The 22083-nt window shown below is 37.0% G+C and overlaps 1 protein-coding gene across 1 annotated transcript; it reads left to right on the forward strand.

Annotated features, from left to right (window-relative positions):
* The first annotated feature begins 738 nt into the window (after positions 1–738).
* Btnl2 (butyrophilin like 2) lies at positions 739–20618 on the forward strand. The gene is given in 7 exon segments (XM_005338937.3): positions 739–817; positions 12206–12553; positions 14198–14479; positions 15638–15658; positions 18273–18620; positions 19564–19845; positions 20530–20618. Coding segments are annotated over 7 exon segments (1449 nt in total).
* The last annotated feature ends 1465 nt before the right edge of the window (positions 20619–22083 follow it).

Genomic DNA, 22083 nt, shown 5'->3' on the forward strand with positions numbered 1-22083 from the left:
CACACCATCTTTGTCCTGGTGAGTTTTAAATTTTTCAGCTATGTACAGGATTTTTATCATGCTGGTACAATGGGCTTGTTGGGTTTGCTGATCTCTGCCAGTTAGGCTTTATTTTATTCAATCCTACATGTCTTCAAGACTATTCTAAATGGCCACTAAGGTCATTTCCTTGACCATCTTCTCTGGTAGTACCACTTCCACCAGCATTCCTTCACTTTCCAAGGCCCCTGTGCTCCTGAGTTCTGTGAATGGTGGTACTGAATGTTGGCTTCCTGGTGGCAACTTGGGGACGCAGAGCCTTCTGTCTCTTTCCTCCACATCTAGGAAACTAGTGATGAAGGATTTTTCATGAGGGGTCAGGAAGAGGACAAGAAAAAATATTTGAATCCTGCTCTATAATTTCTGCATAATCAATGATAGACCAAGGAGTTTTTGTTGTTGTTGTAGCTTTTTTGTAATATTACATCTCTTTAGCTCAGGACTGCCTTTCATTTCAATCAGAAACCTTCTGCCTTCAAGCCTAAGAAATAGCTTAAAGTGAAATACATTGGGGAAGGGGGTCAGGTTTGATCAATAATTGCAGAGAAATGGAGCCAAACCACTTCATTCTTTCATTGTGAAGAGGTTGATGGTGATTCTTGGCTAAGATGGCATAGCCACTGGAAACTGCAGAGCCTGCCAGGTGTATCACAGCTTGCTTACTACATTCATACTTCTCCTGTGTTTGCTTCAGGGACAATGGTGGATCTTCCAGGATATAATCTGTCGGGTATGATTGCCTCCTTCTTACTCATCCTGCTGACAATGAAGAAATCAGGTAGGATCCCCTTCTTCCCTTTAATGTAACTTCCCAGTGATCCAGTCCAGGTACAGAGTGTGCAATTCAAAAGGACTAGTAGAGTATTCCAGAGTGCAGATCCATCCCAGCAGCTTGGGAGGCTGAGGCAGGAAGATTGTGAGTTCAAAGCCAGTCTCAGCAACTTAGCGAGGCCCTGAGCAATTCAGCAAGACCCTGTCTCTAAAGAAAATATAAGAAAGGGCTGGGGATGTGGCTCATGGTTAAACACCCCTGGGTTCAATTACTGGTACCAAAAAAAAAGTGTGCAGATTCATAATGCAAGACCTGTGTTCCAAAAACGGCTTCCCATTCCCAGCTGTGTCATCTTTGAAAAGTGACTCAAGGACCTTATGCTTTTGTTCTTCATCTGTAGCATGAGAATAACCACAGTACCTACACTTCCTAGGGTAGCACAGGCTTTGGAAGTCCCCGAAGCCACACAGAGAAAGCACTTGGATCAGTGGCTGGAAAACGCTGAGTCATTTATCTATTCTCTTACTACCATGTATGATGGAGCTTTGGGAACAAGAAAAGCAGCTGCTTTAACCATACATTATGTGGCATAAAAACTTATAAATAAGAAACTAGAAAAGACTTCCAAGAAATGGACTTGGAAATTTCAGGAGCTGAATTTTATCAATCAAAGTGTGCCTTGAAAAGAATTATGAAAATTCAATGTGGGAGGGAAATATCACAACTCCAAAGAAAACTGCAGCCAGGTGAGATAGAGAAGAACACTGGACTGGGAAACACAGGCTGCAGATTCAACACAGAGGAAGTTGTGTGATGTGATGAGGCTGCTGTCCCCTCTCTGCAGTTTCCTGACCTATAAAAGAGGTCAATCAGAGGGCTGACTTTGTATCTCCATTCCATCAACGAAGGATGCAAACAGATCTCTATTCAAATTTGATAGTGACTTTTTGAATTTTTTTAGTTATATATGACAGTTACTCTGTTTTGACATATTTATAAAAACATAGAGTATATCTTATTCTAACTAGGATCCCAGTCTTGTGGATGTACACGATGGATGTTGAGATTCACTGTACTGTATTCATATATGTTTCTAAGAAAATCATGTCAGATTCATTCCACTGTCTTTTCTATTCTCATCCCAACACCCTTCCTTTCATTCCCCTTTGTCTAATCCATTGAACTTCTCTTTTTTTTCCTTCCCTTTCCTTTGTTCTGGGTTAATATCACATATCAGAGAGACAATTTGACCTTTGGTTTTTTGGGGATTGGCTCATTTCACTTACTGTGATAATCTCCAGGCCCTTCCATTTGCCAGCAAATGCCACAATTTCATTCTTCTTTATGCTGAGTAATATTCCATGGTGTGTGTGTGTGTGTGTGTGTGTATCATATTTTCTTTATCCATTCATGTGTTGAAGGTCACCTAGGTTAGTTCCATAGCTTAGTTATTGTGAATTGAGCTGCTATAAATATTGATGTGGCTACATCACTGTAGCACACTGATTTTAACTTCTTTGGATATATACTGAGGAATTAGTTATAACCAGGTCAAATGGTGATTCCACTAGTAGTTTTTTTTGAAGAATCTCCATACTGCTTTCCAGAATGTTGCACCAATTTATAGTCCCACCAGCAATGTATGAATATACCCTTATTCCCACCTCCTCACAATATTGATTGTTACTTGTATTCTTGGAATTGCCATTCTGACTGGAGTGAGGTGAAATCTCAGTGTAGTTTTAATTTATATTTTTCTAATTGATAGAGATATTGAATTTTTTTATATATTTGTTGACTTCATATTTCTTCTTTTGAAAAAGGTCTATTCAGTTCCTTTGCCCATTTATTTGTTGTTTTTTCTTTTTGTTTTGTTTTGTTTTTGGTGTTAAGCTTTTTTGTGTTCTTTGTATATTCTGGAAATTAATGCCTTATCTGAAGTGTACATAGCAAAAATTTTCTCCCATTCTGTAGGTTCTCTCTACATGCTCTTAATTGTTTCCTTTGCTATAAAGAAGCCTTTTTAGTTTGATTACCATCCCATATACTGACGATCAATTTTATTATTTGTGCTTTAGAAGTCTTGTTGATGAAGTCAGTTCCTAAGCCACCATGTTGGAGTATTTGGCCTATATTTTCTTCTGTTAGGTACAAGTTTTCTGGTCTAATACTTAGGTTTGTGATCCACACTGGGTTGAGTTTTCTGCAGTGTGAGAGACAGGGGTTAAATTTCATTCTACTACATATAGATTTCCAGTTTTCCCAGCACTATTTGTTGAAAAGTTTGTCATTTTTTCCAATGCATCTTTTTGGTGCCTTTGTCTAGTATGAAATAACTGTATTTATGTGGATTTTTCTCTGTGTCTTCTGTTCTTTTCCATCAGTCTTCATGTCTGTTTGGGTGCCAATGCCATGCTATTTTTGTTTTTTTGTTACTATAGCTCTGTAGAATAATTTTTTTTGAGAAATATCAAACTGTATTTCACTTCAAATATGGATTTTAAATAGGCAAATTATTTTAGAGAAAGGTTACTTTGCACCATATACAAATGGAGAATGTGTTAGAAAATAATGATAAACTTATTATGGAGAAAAAAAGATTTTTTGCACATATAGAGCACAATTTTTCATATCTCTGGCTATACACAAAGTAGAGTCACACCATTTGTGTCTTCATGCATGTACTTAGGGTAATGATGTCCATCTCATTCCATCATCTTTCCTTCCCCTATGCCCCTCCCTTCTCCTCCCTCCCCTTTGTTTTATCTCGAGTTAGTATAATCCTCCCATGCTCACCTCCCAACCCCATTATAAATCAGTATTCTTATATCAGAGAAAACATTTTGCATTTGATTTTCTGTGATTGGCTAACTTCACTTAGCAATATCTTCTTCAACTCCATTCATTTACCTGCAAATGTGGTGATTTTATTCTCTTTTATTGCTGAGCAATATTCCATTATATATGTATGTGTGTGTGTGTGTGTGTGTGTGTGTGTGTGTGTGTGTGTGTATATATATATATATATATATATATATATATAATCTCACATTTTCTTTATCCATCCATCTACTAAAGGGCATCTAGGTTGGTTCTATAGTTTAGCTATTGTGAATTGTGCTGGAATAAACATTAATATGGTTGTGTCCCCATAGTATGTTGTTTTTAAGTCCTTTGTGTGTAGATCAAGGAGAGGGATAGCTAGGTCAAATGGTGGTTCCATTCCAAGATTTCCAAGGAATCCCTGCCACTGCTTTCCAGATTAACTGCATCAACTTGCATTCCACCAGCAATGTATGAGTGTACCTTTTTCCCCACATCCTCACCAACCTTATTGTTGTTTGTGATCTTAATAGCTTCCATCTGACTGGAGTGAGATGAAATCTTAGAGCAGTTTTGATTTTCAGTTCTCTAATTACAAGATTTGTTAAACTTTTTTTATATATTTGTTGATTGATTGTATATCCTCTTCTGAGAAGTGTCTGTTTAGTTCCTTGGTCCATTTATTGATTGGGTTATTTATTTATTTGGTGCTTAGTTTTTTGAGTTCTTTATATATCCTAGAGATTAGTACTGTATCTGATGTGCAAGTGGTAAAAATTTGCTCCCCAAATGTAGGCTCTCTATTCATCTTACTGATTATTTATTTTGCTGAAAAGAAGCTTTTTAGTTTGAATTCATTCCATTCATTGATTCTTGATTTGAATTCTTGTTCTATAAGAGTCTTATTAAGGAAGTTGACATGATGAAGAATTGGGGCTACTTTTTTTTCCCTATTAGATGCAGGGTCCCTGATTTAATTACTAGGTCCTTGATCCTCTTTGAGTTGAGTTTTGTGCATGGTGAGAGATAGGAATTTAATTTCATTTTGTTGCATGTGGATTTCCAGTTTTCCCAGCATCATTTGTTGAAGAGGCTATCTTTTCACTAATGCATATTTTTAATGCCTTTGTCTAATATAAGATAATTATCATTTTGTGGTTTAGTATCTGTGTCCTCTATTCTGTACCATTGGTCCACCAGTCTATTTTGGTGCCAATACCATGCTGTTTTTGTTACTATTGCTCTCTAGTATAGTTTTAAGTTCTGGTATAGGGATTCCACCTGCTTCATTCTTCCTGCTAAGGATTGCTTTAACTATTCTGGGTCTCTTATTTTTCCAGATGAATTTCATGATTGTTTTTTCTAGTTCTATGAGGAATGTCATTGAGATTTTGATTGGAATTGCATTAAATCTGTATAGTGCTTTTGGTAGTATGATCATTTTGACAATATTAATTCTGCCTATCAAAGAACAAGGGAAATCTTTCCATCTTTAATTTCTTTCTTTAGCATCCTGTAGTTTTTCATTAAGTTGATTCCCAAGTATTTTTTTGAGGCTATTATAAATGGGATAGTTTTTCTCATTTCCCTTTCAGAGTATTTTCACTGATATACAGATATGCCTTTCATTTATGGTGTTGATTTTATATCCTGGTACTTGGCTAAATTCATTTACTAGTTCTAGAAGTTTTCTGATGGAATTTTTTGCATCTTCTAGATATGGAATCATATTGTCAGCAAATAGTGCTAATTTGAGTTCTTCTTTTCCTAATCATAGCCTTTTAATTTCTTTCATCTGTCTAATTGCTCTGGCCAGTGTTTCAAGAACTATGTTCAATAGAAGTGGTGAAAGAGGGCATCCTTGTCTTGTTCCAGTTTTTAGAGGGAATGCTTTCAATTTTTCTCCATTTAGAATGATGTTAGTCTGGGGCTTAGCATGGATTGCTTTTACGATGTTGACATATCTTGATAGGGATAACAGGAACATATCTCAACATCATAAAAGCTATCTATAGAGTAATTTAAAGTCTGGTACTGTGATGCCTCCTGCTTCACTTTTCTCAGTAAGGATTGTTTTGGCTATCTGGGCCTCTTATTTTTCTAAATGAACTTCATGGCTACTTTTTCTATTCTATGAAGAGCATTATTATTTTAATAGGAATTGCATTAAATCTGTTTAGTACTTTTGGTAAGGTAGACTTTTTGACAATGTTAATTCTGCCTATCCAAGAACATGGGAAATATTTCCACTTTCTAAAGTCTTCAATTTCTTTCTTTAGTATTCTCTAGTTTTCATTGTAGAGATCTTTCATCTGTCTTGTTAGATTGATTTCTAAGTCTTTTTTTCCCCCGAGGACATTGTTAATGAGATAGTTTTTCTTATATCTCTTTCAGATAATTTATCATTGTAGCATAATATACCATTGATTTATGGGTGTTAATTTGTTTGTATACTGTTACTTGCTGAATTCATTTATGAGTTCTAGAATTTTTCTGGTGGAGTGTTTGGGGTCTTCCAAATATAGAAGCATGCCATTGTCAAATAGGGAAAATTTGAACTCTTCTTTTCCTATTCATATCCCTTTAATTTTTTCCTTTTGCCAAATTGCTCTGGCTAGAGTTTCAAGAACTATGTAAAATGGATATCGTGAAAGGGAGCATTCATATATTGTTCCAGTTGTTAGAAGGAATGCTTTTAATTTTTCTCCATTTAGAATGATGTTGGCCTTGGGTTTAGCATAGATAGCTTTTACAATGTTGAAGTAGGTTCCTACTACCCTGTATTTTTTCTAGTGTTTTGAACATGAAGGGGTGCTTTATTTTGTCAAATGTTTTTTTTGCATCTATTGAGATAATAATATGGTTCCTGTCTTTAAGTCTACTGATGTTATGAGTTACATTTATTGATTTCCATATGTTGAACTAACCTTGCATCTCTGGAATGAACCTTACTTGATCATGGTGCACTATGTTTTTAATATGTATGTGGATTGCCAGTATTTCATAAAAAATTTTTGTATCTATGTTCATCAAGGATATTGGTCTGAAGTTTTCTTTCCTTTATGTGTCTTTATCTGGTTTTGGTAGCAGGATGATATTAGCTTCACAGAATGAGTTTGAAAGGGTTCTCTCCTTTTCTATTTCATGGCATAATTTGTGGAAGATTTGGGCTGGGGTTGTGGCTCAGGGGTAGCGCACTTGCCTAGCATGCATGAGACACTGGGTTCCAATCTCAGCACCACAAAAAAATAAATAAAAATAATAATAAAGGTCCACTGACAACTAAAAAAATAAATAAATAAATTTGTGGAAGATTGGTGTTTGTTTGTTCTTTGAAAGTCTGGTAGAACTCATCTGAGAATTAATATGGACCTGGGCTTTTGTTGGTAAGCTTTTAATGGAATCTTCAATTTCATTATTTGTAATTGATCTGTTTAAATTTTCTACGTTCCTCTGGTTTAATTTGCGCAGATCATATGTCTTTAGAGTTTTTTTTTATTTCTTCAAGATTTTCTAAGTTATTGGAGTATAAATTTTTTTTCAAAATAGTTTCTGATAATCCTATGGATTTCAGTAGTGTTCATGTGATATTTCTTTTTTCATCACAAGTTTTAATAATTTGAGGTTTTTTCTTTCTTTTAGCTAGCGTGGTTAAGTATTTATCCATTTTATTTATTTTTTTAAAAAAAACTTTTTCACTGATTTTGGGAATTTTTTTGTTATTTTAATTTCACTAATTTTGGCTTGATTTTTAATTATTTCCCATCTTCTGCTGATTTGAGTGTTAATTTGTTCTTTTCTAGAGCATTAAGATATAATTTTAGATTATTTATTTGGTGACTTTCTTTCAATGAATGGTCTCAATGCTATGAACTTTCCTCTTAGAACTGATTTCATAGTGTTCCAGAGATTTTGATATGTTGTATCATTATTTGCACTCACCTCTAACAACTTTTTTATTTCACCATGATTTCTTCTGCTATCCATTCATCATTCAATAGCACATTAATTAGTTCCCAGGTGTTGCAGTAGCTTTTATTTTTATCTTATCATTGATTTCTAATTTTATTCAATTATGTTTTGATAGAATGCAAAGTATTTTCTCAATTTTTTTTGTATTTGTTAAGAGTTGCTTTGTGGTCTAACATATTTTTTAGAAAATATGGATTTTTTTAGAAAATGATCTATGTGCTGCTGAGAAGAAAGTCATGAATGGATGAAGTATTCTATATATATCTGTTTAGTTCTATAGCTTCTTTATTTAGTTTTTGTTTGGAAGATTTATCGAGTGGTGAGAGAGGTAAGATAAAGTATTGTGTATGATCTATTTAATTCTTGAAATTGTGAAGGGTTTATTTGATGTATGTAGATGCTCCATTGTTTGGGACATAAATATTTGATTGTTATGTCTTGTTGATGCTCTCATAAGCAGTGTTAAATGTCTTCTTTGTCCATTCTCATTAACTTTGGCTCAATGTCCACTTTATCTTATATGAGGATAGAGACCCTTGCTTGTTTATGTGATCCATGTGAGTGATATGTTTTTTCCCATCCTTTCACCTTCAGTCTGTGGATGAGGTTGCCTATGAGTCTCTTGGGGACAGCATATTGTTGGGTCTTGTTTTTTAATCCATTCTGAAAATCTATGACTTTTGATTGATGAGTTGAGGCCATTTACATTCAATGTTAATATTGAGAGATTATTTTTATTTTCTGTCATTTTGATTCATTTCTAATTTTTTTATTTGAATTAATTTCTCATTTAATTGAGAATTCTTCTTATAGTTCCTCCTCTGTTGGTTTTCAATTTTATTTTTCATTTATTCTTTATCATATATTTTGTTGAATATATTTTGTATTACAGGCTTTCTAGTTGTGAATTATTTCACCTTTTGTTTATTGTGGAACATTTTTATTTCATCTTCAAATGTAAAGCTTAATTTTGTTGGATATACTATTCTTGGTTAGGATCTATTTTCTTTCAGAGCTTGGTATATATTATTATAAGACCTCCTAGCTTCAGGGTCTAGGCTGAGAAATCAGCTGAAATATGGATTGACTTACCTCTAAATCTGACCTGCTGACTTGAAAATTTTATCCTTATTCTGTATGTCAAGCATACATACATAATAATGTGACTTGGTGTGACTCTGTTGTAATTTTGTATGTTTTGAGTCCTGTATGCCTCCTGTATATAATTTTACATTTCATTCTTAAGATTTGGGAAATTTTCTGCTATTATTTCATTGAAAGATTGGGCTTCATTTGTCCTGATAAATCTTAAATTTGGCCTTCTCATGTTATCCCATATTTCTTGAAAGTTCTGTTTATGGTTTCTTAATATCTTTTCTCCATGGTCAACTTTATTTTCAGAATTATATATTTTGTCTTCATTGTCTGAAATTGTCTTTCAAGTGGTCTAGTCTGTTGGTGATGCTTTCCATTGGCTTTTTAATTTGGTTTATCAATTTCTCCATTTGGAAGATTTCCATTTGGTTCTGTTTCAAATATCTATCTCTTTTTGTTTTTTTCTCTCTCTGATTTTATATAATATAATATAATCTCTTACTTTATATAATCTTTATATAATCTTTTACTTGCAGATTAATTTAACTATGAACTTTCTAAATTCCATCTCTGACATTTTATTCACTGTGATATCATTGGATTCTGTTTTGAGGTATTTTGGTTTGTTTCCAATGGTTCATTCCCTTGCTTTTTCTTATTGTTTGTGTGTCTACCCAAACATGGCAGAGCTTCTTCACTATGAACTTATGGTGTCCCTGAAGATTTCTAGTACCTCATGGTTTAGGGGGAGACAAATAATAACAAACAATGCAAACAATATAAAGCATTAAACTAAATACTTATTTCTATTATGATATCTACAAGGTTAATTAACACAACAAACAGAAATTGTATGGTAAGCCAACAGTAAAACAATAAGTTTTCTAAAGGGTCTGCTCTTTCAAAAGGTAAACAGGGAGAATGCAGAAGAATGTAAGAAATGATGATTATGAGGGAGGAGAGAAAGTAGAAGTAAAAAATTAAAGGAAGAATAAAAAGAGAACAATAGAATTTGACCAGCACTCGGGCAGCTGAAATTAAGATTGCTTATTGAATTTGCAGGGACACAAAATAAAACACAGACACAATTTACCTTTACATAAGCTTCAGGATGGCTTCCCTGCTCTTGGCCTCAGGCTCCCCAAAAGGGAGAACAAGAGAAAATTATGAGAGGCTGGAGAGAGAGAGAGAGAGAGAGAGAGAGAGAGAGAGAGAGAGAGAGAGAATATGTTCGGAAGTGAATTTTTATTGGAAGGACTCTTCTTTTTAGAAAGTTCTATCCAAAAAAGGGCAGAAGGGGCAGGGATACAAGGGACAGGTGAGTATAACTCAACCATAAGGGCAAATTCCACAAAGAAGACCCCTTGCTATTCGAGCTAGACCCCACCCAAGCCACAGAAAATGCAGTGGTTGGTCAGTATCTGAGGCATCAGGACTGGAAGTGTGGGGTCATTCATTGTGGCTCCCCACAAAAGAGAATAAAGAAAAATGGACAAATGAACAACAATATAAAACCAAACCAAAATATGCTAATCAAAGACCCTAGCCCTTAACAGAGACATGAAAACTGACTACCTTCAAAAAATTCTAGAAATGAGAAAAGTAAGACAAATATGTATATGTACAAATGTCCATGAACCATTCAGCACATAATAAAGAAGGAGAGAGAGAGTGGGGGTGGGGGAGAGAGAGGAGAGAGGAGAAAAAGACAGAAAGAAAATATTCTTGATAAAATGCTAAGGAATTGTTTCCCTTGCAGTGATCAAAATTGTCAATGATAATATATAATGGTTGTCTGCTCCCAAGTGTCTTTCTTTCCACTTTTTTTTTTCTTAAGGTATGTATTGTGCACAAGAATAGTAGCCACTATTCAAATCTTCCTCTTTTTGTGTTGTTTCTCAAGTTGCCAATTCGAATTCAAAAGTTCTCGGCTTCTCTTCTGGGCAGTATGAGGTGGGGCAGTTTGGAGAGTGTGCTTCACTCTCAGGATGGGGTCACTGTAGAGTTCTGGGAGAGGAGTTCCCAGAGGTGGAGCTCCTAAAGGCAGGGTTTAGGTTAATTTAGTACCCTGATGCTTTGCTGAATGGTGATTGTTCTGAAGATTTTAAATCAGCACACCTCCACAGCCAGGCAGCTGCCAATCCATGCTGGGAGTCTGCACCCTGGGAGTCTCCCCTGAGTTCCCTTTGTGCAGTGCAGGAGCCAGTCCTTTGTCCCCCTCCCTCAGCCACCTGTGGGTCCTACCCTTCCCAGCCTCCTGGGCTCAATCTCTGAGCACCCACTCACATCCACTCACACACCCACACCCCATCTTGGGTGTCTTTCCCTCACAAGGATATAGTATAGTTCACCCACTGGGTCAGTCCAACAGTATCCTAATCTTCTCCATATCAAGACACACCACAGTGCCACCTAAATGTGGGTCCTCCTACTCTCCCTCCCCAATTTGCCCCAGACAGATCTGCTCCAGCTGGCCTATACACTTTTCTTCTTTTATTTTATTATATCCAAACTTCTGAGTTCCTAAGCTATTCTAAGAGTCCAGTATTTAAATCCCAGTAAAGTCCCTCTTATCACACATTTCACTGAGATGCTGTTTATCTGCTTTCCTGATCTCACACCACAGAACAACTTGAAAAGCAACCACCTCTACACCACTATCTTTCTCTATGTCCCAAGTCCTATAGTGACTTCTTGAGCAGCATCTGTTTTATATTGAGCAGCAACTCAATAAGATGTGTTTTTAGTCTTAGGAGGACGGAAATCTGCACAGAAAAGGGCAAGTGGCCCTGCATCGTTTGGGATGAGAAAGAATATAGTATATGTAACATATGCAATTATTAAACACACTCACACACAGAATTATCAAACATCACTTCAATTTGCAGATAACAAGGAAGAAGTCAAAACATGACTTAACATTTTATTAAAAGACTCAGACTCAGAACACTGCCCTTAATCCACCACAAAATGTCTCTGTGAAAACTGCCTTGTTCACAGTCCCACTAATTAGAGTCTTCTCTTCTCCACAAAGGAAAAAAAAAACCTCAAGTTTTTTATTTAGAACACAAGTGATACTGAAAAAACTTTAAAAATCTCATGAATCAATATATTACTTTAATTCTGGGAAAATGGCTAAAATGTTAATTACTAACAATTACAAAGTTCCCAACTAAAAATCAATTTACATATTAACTTGAGAATGAAACTCAGGTTGTTTTAGTACCTTACAGATGAAGAAATTAAGATTCCAAATGTCAAAGTCTCACTAAGAATAACAGATTAGCTCCCAAAGCTGTTAAGTGATAGATTCAGCATTCATGCTCAAATTTAATTACTTTTATTTGGAGAACACATTTCTCTTTAACAAGCAAACATGCAAATCATCATGCAGAATTTATTTAGAATAGATCCCTCTATTCTAACAGGTTGGACACACAAAAAGCAAGCATACTGTTCCTCTGGTTGGCATTTCTGATTCCTCTTTTTCATTTTTTTTTGTAGATGACTTTAGAGTGATTGGTCCTGCATATCCTATCCTGGCCAGGGTTGGGGAAGATGCCTTATTAACCTGTCAGCTCTTCCCCAAGAGGACTGCAATGCACATGGAGGTGAGGTGGTACCGCTCAGAGCCTGGCACACCTGTGATTGCACACTGGGATGGAGTTGAGGTCACCCAGATGCAGGTGGAGGAGTACAGAGACCGGATAGAGTGGATAGATGACAACATTGCCAAGGGAAATGTGACTCTGAAGATATACAACATCCAACCATCTGATAATGGGCAGTACTGGTGCCATTTCCAGGAGGGGAACTATCATGGAGAGACAAGCTTGCTGCTCAAAGTAGCAAGTGAGTATCTGGGCAAAAACTGGGTCTCAGAGGGAGAAATATATTAATTGATGGTAAGTTTAATGTCAGTTGAAGAATTCCCTTTGAATCAACATAGCAGTTTCCTAATGCCCAATCCTCTATCCTGAGCCATCTGAAAACAGGTGGTTCCAGAATCTCCAAAGTAAGCTCACAAAAAGTTTTCTCCAAAATTTAATTCACCTGAATTTTGACAGTCCTTAAGGATTATTTGAAAGCCATGACATGTAATCATCAACAATTTTGCTAGGACACAAAATGGTGCCACATAAGGCTGATGGACAAGAGCAAGTCAATTGCTATGGCCATCTGACTGTCCAGCATCTGTATCTCAGTGGAATGAGTTGTCACTTTACCAACCTCATTTATGCAGTAATGAAATGTGAAACTTTTTTGTCTAATTCCCCTTATTAGAAATCAACTGATGAGGCAAAAGGAATTAGGAGCTTTGTGCTTTTATAGAGATTATAATATTTCGTATTCAATGAATCAGGGGCTCACAAGTGCCTTTGGAAGCACCCACTGTGGATGGCAGGGTTCTTCAGAATGCTATCATATTAGCAAAGGAGGAAGGAGTGGGAAGGCAGGAAATAACTGAATAACAGGTTTATCTTGTGGGGAAATATTTGAAAAGTAAACCTGACAGGAATAGCTCCTCCATTGTGCTTAAGGCAAAATGAGGCAAATTCTTTACCTCAACAGGAGAGCAGTTCTCTGGAGATTTTAACATCTCTGACTCTGATTTACTTTACTCCTAACACCTTTTTTATTACTCATGATTATGAATGGTTACTATGTTCAAGATCATTTAAAACAAAAGAATCATGGGACTCTGAGATATGAGTGGAGTGGGTACATACTGATGCACTGCACTATCTGAGACATTTAAAATTAAGGCAAAACTTTTCTATTACTCCAGGTAACAGAGTGGATCTCTTTCTATCCACAATTGATAAAGACAAAATATCCATCTACAGAAAATATAGTATTCTTTGGGTTTGAGAGGTGTAGTGTTGAATAGAGAAAGGATTTCATGACTACATAAATTGCTTAGGATTTCTTAAAAATGTTTTTCCTAACAGAACATCTCCGATAGAATATTTTAATACAAGAATCTTCATGCAGTTTATCTACTGCATCCCAAGATTACAACCACAAACAAAATAAATAGAAATGAAAAGAATCACCCATGGAAGTGATTTCTAAATTTATCCTAAACATTGTTTAAATTAGATTCCAGATACCGTTCAAAATTTCAGACAAAGTGCCTGATACAGACAATATTAAGAGGAAAAGTGTTCAGAGAATAAAAGATCTAATGAATAAATTACAGCACATTTGTTTACAGTACTAGAGACACAAACAAATGTTATGATGCCTCCCTTCCCTCTTATTTTCCTGTCCTGAAAAAAATATATTCAAGTTCTAAAATTTAAAAATCAAATTGGAGAACAAGCAAAATGTATCAGAGCTCCAGCTTAAATAGGAAAAAAAATTTTGGAACACCTTCTGCTCCCCAGTCCCTGAGGTCCCACCATCTCCCTGTGAGCAACATCACTGAGATCTGTCTCCAGAGTTTGTACCTCTGTGAGCTCTAGAGCTCAGAGCTGTGACTTCCCTCCACAGATGTGGGGTCTGCCCCTAACATCCACATGGAAGGACCCAGGGAAGGTGAGGTCCAGCTTGTGTGCACTGCAAAGGGCTGGTTCCCAGAGCCCCAGGTCTATTGGGAAGACATCACAGGACAGAGGTTGCTGACTGTCTCCGAGCATCATATCCAAGATGAAGAGGGCCTGTTCTACGTGGAAGACACCCTTGTGATGAGGAATATGTCTGTAGAAACTTAGTCTTGCTTCATCTACAACCCTGTCCTCACAGAGGTCAAGGGGGCAGTCATTGCCCTCCCAGGTCAGTGCTCTGCCTCTGGGACCAGATGCCTAGGTCAGCAGCAGAACTTCAGAACTGTGCAGCAACAGCTCATATTTTTTATCAGTAAAAGTACCACCATTTAATAATATGTATTAAAATGCATAAAACATTTACCACTAGAAATATATATATACTGCATTTTGATTAAATGGCCATTAATTACTTCAGTAATTTTCAAGTTCTACCTTTTCATCTATTTGCAGTGATGTTTTCTACTTACAAGTATTTATTACCTTGTAAATATCATTTAAAGTAAAATGTTTTCCTATGCTGTGTTGTGCTAATTACCCCTAGGAATCTGGTCATATGTTAGTAATCAGAGATAGAAGTCTTTACACAGCAGCATCTAAATTATTATCTTATTTACAAATAGCAAAAATAAAATACTCAAAAAAACTCCCCAAATGTGATAGTGAAGTGTTGTGTCTTATGTTACTGAAACCTATAGCAGGAGGGGTTTGTAGATCAGTGGAAGAGCACTTACCTAGCGGTGTGAAGCCCTGGGTTGGATCCTCAGCACCACATAAAATTAATTAATTAATTAATTAAATGTCTTGTGTCCACCTACAACTAAAAAATATATATTTTTTACAAAACCTATAATATTGACAAAAAACATTTTTGAAGAATTTTAGAGGCTTAAATAATCTCACGATGTACAACTCAATGATAAATATTACATCTATCTGTCCATCTATCAATAAACATTTCTAATCATGTAAAAACTTATTGGTTTTAAATAACTTATAAGTGGCACACTCTAAATATTTGGATTTATCATTATTTATAATATAAATAGATAGGTTAAAATGAAAAGTAAGATATTACATATTAATGCTAAAAAAATCCAATATTGTATATTCTTAGTTTGGAATTGTAAGCAATACTTGTTTATGTCCGTACAGTTTTATAGAAACAAACAGCATTATTGGATTGATAGATCTGATAGTGTTTTTGTTGTGCAGATAAAAGGAAAGGCAAATGGGATCACCACATGATGTGTAGAAAAAAATATTTTCCGCATTTCATAGAGCTGGCTTTTATTTCTTGGAAATAGTTTCTCTCCTTTCCCTTACACCAAATTCCTTAATACGGTATTCTCCACCCTGCCCCACCTTTTTTTTTTTTTTTTTCCAGAGAAACTCCAGAGCGAGCTGGGTGAGTAGGACCCACAGGTGTGGTGCACTTCTCTGGCCACAGAGGAGGGCGGAGCTTATGGAGCTGCTTCGGAACTGGGATCTGAATGAGACTTCCAGGCAGGGCTTTCTCAGTGCCCTGTTAAGTTATAAGAGGAGACCAGCAAAGCTCAGTCTTCCACAGTCCCCTTCGGGGAATTTTCTGCTATGTAACCTGTTACTTTGGGAGATCATGGGGATCCAATCAAGACCCAGATGACACATTTGGGGACGTGTACATCATCTCTGCCAGGGTCTAGAGGAAAGGGAGCTGCCTTTGGCGTGTGCGGGGGATGGTATGGGTCAGCTGGCCAGCTTTAGAGGCCCTTTTAAAATATTCCTACTGCCAATGGGGTCAGTGTCAGTGGAGGTCAGCTCCCACAACTCCCACCCTCTAGTCATTATGGGTCCTGCACCTGCTTCTCACCCCAGAAGGTCCTTAACATCATCACTATCGAAAGGAAGCTGTTAAGTGCACCTGAGATCCTGCCACTGGGGTGATAATTTTTCTTTTCTTCATGTGGTTTTTATTTACTTACTTTTTTTACCTGGTAGTTGAACAGCAGATATTATTTTACCATGCCTAAGATGTGATTTAAAAAATAACCAAATGATGTTTGAGCCCCTTTCAGTTTCCTTTACCTCCTTCCAACTGCTTGTTTCTATGGCTTTTCTCCTAGCCCATGATGATGCATCTGCTCTCTATTTACATACATATGAACCTGAATGGCTCATTATATCCTTCATCTGTACCATTGTCCATCAAGTCACCTGTGGGAGTGTGTGTGTGTTTGTGCGTGCAATTGTAAAGGGCTTAAGCATACTTTATTTAACCCATGTAGGAGTTTTTGAGGGAAATTAACATGTTAAACACAATTCCAGTCTCTGCCAGAATCTAGTGTGACACCTTTGACTCCATGGGGCCACAAATATAAAGGGTTGAGCCTCAGGAAGGTCAAAGATAGCTCCACAACTTGAGGACAAACCCAGTCCTGTGAGCTTAGCCTTTCTAGCAGGATCTCCCTCTGCCTAGGGCAGTAAAGGTGCCTGATCAGACAGAAACTTTAAGGAGAAGAACTCGTGACACATTAGGAAGCTAAGCCAGTGTTTGGGGCAGGCTGACGCAAGTCTGTGTCTCTCAGGAAAGTCTTAGGCAAAGAGTCACTCATCTGAGTTCTTGAGCCAACTCAGCATGCCCACTGGAGACCCAGCACACAAAATACAATCCTATGTTGTGTTGTTCCTAAATTTTGATGACCTTCCAGGACCACAATTATATAGGATAAAAGCTCAGAACTTCCCTTTGCTCCTTGCCAGGTGGGAAGGGCTGTGCCCCAGGAGGTGGGAGGATGTGCTGTGGTAACTGAAGAGTTCAGGAGTTCTGTACTGCTGCCTCTGTGGTATCCTTATAATTAGGGGCTCAGAGGAAGCACCCATGCAAAGGGCCATGGGCCAACACAGTTCTCGACCCTATTATTTCCAGAGCTCATACCCTGGCAAATAATTTTATTGACTTATAAAAATAACGACTAGTTTTGGAAATCTTAATTACATGTCAGGTATATAAGTGCTTTGGAGGGATCATTTCATATTTACCTACAGTAGTTAAAAGACTTTCAGGTCTCTATGCTTCTGCTCATGCTGCACAGTCATCTAAGTGCTTTATACAGATTATTGGGGGGCAGGGTACCAGGGATTGAACCCAGGGGCACTTGACCATGGAGCTACTTCCCCAACCCTATTTTGTATTTTATTTAGAGACAGGTCTCACTGAGTTGCTTAGTGTCTCAGTTTTTGCTGAGGCTGGCTTTGAACTCTCGATCCTCCTGCCTCAGCATCCCAAGCCGCTGGGATTATAGGTGTGTGCCACCACCCAACTTATATAGGTTATTTTGTTTAACTGTGTAACAATCCTATGGTTTGGGCAGTAATATGCAAAATTTATAGTTTAAGAAACAGAATAATCAGATTAAAAAGTAGCCATTTGAAGTGATAAAAATATTTATTTTATTCTGGGAGTGCTAACTTTAAATTTATTCTAACATTTGTTTTTAAACTGCGTAAAATTTTGGGAAGGAGTGGGTAGTGACCCTTTTTTTTCAGATTGGCATGCATCCTGGAAAGGTTCTTCTTGGAACAAGGACAGCCTGTATCTTGATATCACAAGATCCCATCTTTCTAAGAGATGACCTTAAGCCTCATACCTCCCCCAGGATGCCTATGGGATATATTTTTAATTTTAATTTTTTGAATGTCTTTTTAAAAAATTTATCTGTTCTTTGTATATATACACGATAGTAAAGTATATTTTGACATATTATACATACACAGAATATAAATTATTCCAATTAGGATCCCATTCTATAATTATTATTGTTGTTTTTTTTTTTTTTTTTTTAGATATACATGACAGTTCAAAGTGGATCAAGGATCCCATTCTTGCAATTCCACATGGTGTGGAGTTTCACTGGTCATGTATTCATATATGAACATAGGAAAGTTATGGGTTTCAAACCACACTAGAAATTCACTTGTTGGTGACATTTATTTGCTCCATTTTGATTTGTTCCTTGTATTTTGTCTTCTGTATTTAATAGCATCTTTAAAAGTGATTGGACCTTCTGAGCCCATCATTGTCAGAGTGGGAGAAGACATACAATTGACCTGTTCCCTGTTCCCCAAGGCTAATGCACAGAGCATGGAGGTGAGGTGGGTCCAAGCCCACCATTATCTTGCAGTTTATGTGTATATGAATGGGGACCATGTGGCTCGAGAACAGATGGTAGACTACAGAGGGAGGACTACACTGGTGAGTGATGCCATCCACGAGGGGAGACTGACCCTGCAGATACACAATGCCACAGCTTCAGATGATGGGCAGTACCAGTGCCTTTTTGAAAAAAATGGTGTCTACCAGAAGGCCAGTTTGGATCTGAAGGTGGTAGGTAAGGACTCTAGATAGATGTTTTGAATTTGTCACCGGTTCCTACTGCTTTAACATGTTCCTAGATAATTTCTGTAGCACTGAAAGTTTTCTTAATGCTTACTTGCTATCAGATTTATATTGAACCACCAATGTATAGGAACTATCATAGATACTTAAAATCCACAAATTCCAACAAACCAAATTTAATTCTTTGTGTATGGAACTTGTATGCTTCTGAGTATGTCCACAAAATTACCATATATTTAAAGAGGTCTGAGAATTTTACTCTATTTTATACAGGATTCATTATTTCACACAGTATGTTATTAAAATTCTGGGAAATATACCAGAAAGTATAATAATATGAAGACTAAACTAGATATACCAAGTAAACAGAAATAATGTGGATTGACAATCTTGGTATAAATGGAGGAAAAAAGAAAATCACTCTCTAGAATTTATTTTCCAAGTTTAGCAAATGTCATTGAGGACACAGGTAAAAATCTTGAATATCCGAAATATGTCTCCCATAGATTTTCAATCTGTTAATAAACATATTTAGGGAATATCCACAGAAACACATGTTGATAAGTTAAATGGGCCCATCTTTTTCTGTTATTGGACATGAACATTTATAATTTTAATCTTTAAGAATATTCTCTTACCTAGTTTCTTTTATCCTGTCAGTTATTTTGTTCTCAGGCAAACAAAGGTTGAATTTAAAATCTTATTTTACCTTTTTATATGTCCCTGGATGATTCAGGAATATAAAAAAAATAAATAAAACAAAACAAGAAAACTCTCCAGCCAGTCTTTCTCTTGGTGGAGTGTCATTTCCCCTTAAGATTTTTCTCTCTTCCTGCAAGCCCTCTGAATCCCCCCAGCCCTTCTCAAACATAGTCACCAATAACACAACCACTAGCAGAGGCTCCATTCTTGGTTTCCTTGGTCTCTGTTCCCAGCTGTGGGTTCTTCCCCGAGGATCACCATGGAGGTGCTGACAGATGGAGAGGTACAGCTGATGTGCACTGCAAGTGGGTGGTTCCCACCACCCCACATGCAATGGAGGGACATGGAAGGAAAGACAATACCATCAGCTTCTGAGATCCTGCATTCAGACAGCCATGGGTTGTTCCATGTGGAGACATTGCTACTGATCACTAACAGCTCCTTGGCAAATGTGACTTGTTCCATAAGCAACCTCCCTCTGGGTGAGGAGAAAACAGCGGCTTTTACTCTCTCAGGTTGGTGATTCTGTATATTCCTCTCAGGTTTGGAATTAAATACTAAGACCAACTCAGATGTTCTCACTTTATTGCTTTCTGTATCTGAATATAAAAATATACATATCTATATATAATTCTAATGAGATATCATGCTATCTCTGACAAAGCTTATCTTCAGGACATGTAGGGATCCTACTCCTCTGAGTTTCTTGCTTATATCCCCAGATACAGCTCTAAAGTTATATTTATTGTTGGCTGTGCACTAAATTCTAATTATTGACTCTAATTCTTTGTATCTACAAATTCTCTTCTTCTGATATGAAAACAATTTTAGCACTTCGTTTTTTCCTTTCTGGTGAATTTTGTTATGGGTTAGAAACTAATTTTCCTTAACACTATCTTTATGGCTGTGGCCTGGGTAATTTTATTATTTTGCCATTATTCCAGTGACTGTGATAAAATTAGAAAAAGAGAAGGGAGAATAATTGTGTATGTACATTTCTGAAAGGAACAAACACTAAAGCTAGCTAGACATAAACTTACAGTCTTCCCTCCCTCAGCAAGGAAAAGGGGACCCACTGCTTCCTTGAGAGATCTGCTTCTCTTCCTCCTCTCCAGCCCAGAAACTGCTCAGATAAAAAAAATGCACTTGGTATTTTCCTAGTTTCATGATTTACTGGGATTTGTGGATTTCCATTTCAGAGTCCAGGATGACATTTTCATGGGCAATCCTACCTGTTTTGGGATTGCTTCTTGCCATGGCCATAGGCATAATCTGCAGGAAGAACTAAAAGAAAGGTAAGTTAGGTAAACAGGACCAGTGTGAAGTGCACTTTGTGGTCGAACATACAATGTATTTTTTCCTGGCCTCTCTTCTCAGCAATCACATGTGGGAGGCATTCAGTGAATATTTGTTAATTAATGAAGCATGAATCTACATTCGTGTAATCAAGACTCAATGATGAATGAACTTAGGGTTTACAGTGATATTAGAAACAACAGAATTATAAAACAATAATTTGAATCCCTGGGGCCATTCCTCAGATAGTCAGTTAAGAGAAAGGAAGAAGAGATGTTGGTAGCATAGTCATCCTATTGTCAAGGCTAAGAGCTCAGATGTCACTGAGATTCTGTTGGCATGAACATTTCTCTAAGACCTTTAATAATGCAATGGCCTACTTATTGGTGATTCCTGCTTTATTGATGAAGGTCATCTCACATATTGACAAGTTATTTTGTGTACCCCCAGAAAGTTTGTCTACTTTAAATTTTTTTTGTCATAAAAGCTTGTTTGCCTGTTCATATGTTAATAGTAGGAAATTAATACTTTTAGAAATTGATGAATTATCATAATGAATTTTTTCTTTACAGTGAATATGACCCTTGATCCTAATACAACTCACTCGAAACTGATTCTTTCTGAGGAACACAAGGATATGACCTGGGATCATTCATGCAGCTAGACATCCACAGAGATCTGACTCTCTGCTCTACCTGCTGAGCCATGAGTGTCTCACATCCATAAAGTGGTATTGAGAGGAAGGGGTCAGGTGATGGGTACCTGGTATCAAGGACAATGTCTTGAGGAAAAGTTGTCATTGTGTCACAGTCATCATTGTGTCACCTCACATTCCATTACCCAGAAATTCTTATCTGAACTTTCTATAAGCCACCCCTTTCTCCTGGTGTATCTTAACACCCAGAGACCACCTAGTTGCAGTCCTTCTTGTGTCCTTATACTTACTTTTATCTCCCAATAATGTTTCTCTGGAGTAAACAAATTCTGACCCATCATGGGTTTTGGGCAGTAGGTTCTATGTAAATGTGTACTGGGCCATCACCTCTCCTCCTCCAAACCTTCTCCTCCTGAGGTGGCCCCTGGGTGGTCAGAGTCTCCCTGACTGTGCCTCTAGACATCTTTCTTTTGTAACATGATCAATAAGAGCCCACTCTACACCTTTCCCCAAACTTTCTTCTCTGGAATTCTGCACCCACTCTTCATACTGTGGTCCCCTGATATAGGTTCTCTGTATATTTTCACCCAGAAGGACCCCTTCAACATCTCCAAGGGAAACAACAATCTTGAATTCTGGAAAACAGGATGATAACGAGAGTCCTGGAACTGTCCTCCTTTTACCAAATGCTGGAAGGGGGCTCTCGTCACCATCGATCCCTTCAGAGGCCTGTCTTAGTCCAGGTTCTGTGATATTCTAACTCCTGATTACATTCTGATATCAAATGACCAATTCCTTACAA

The sequence above is a fragment of the Ictidomys tridecemlineatus genome, chromosome 8, assembly GCF_052094955.1.
Source record: "Ictidomys tridecemlineatus isolate mIctTri1 chromosome 8, mIctTri1.hap1, whole genome shotgun sequence".
NCBI lineage: Eukaryota > Metazoa > Chordata > Mammalia > Rodentia > Sciuridae > Ictidomys > Ictidomys tridecemlineatus.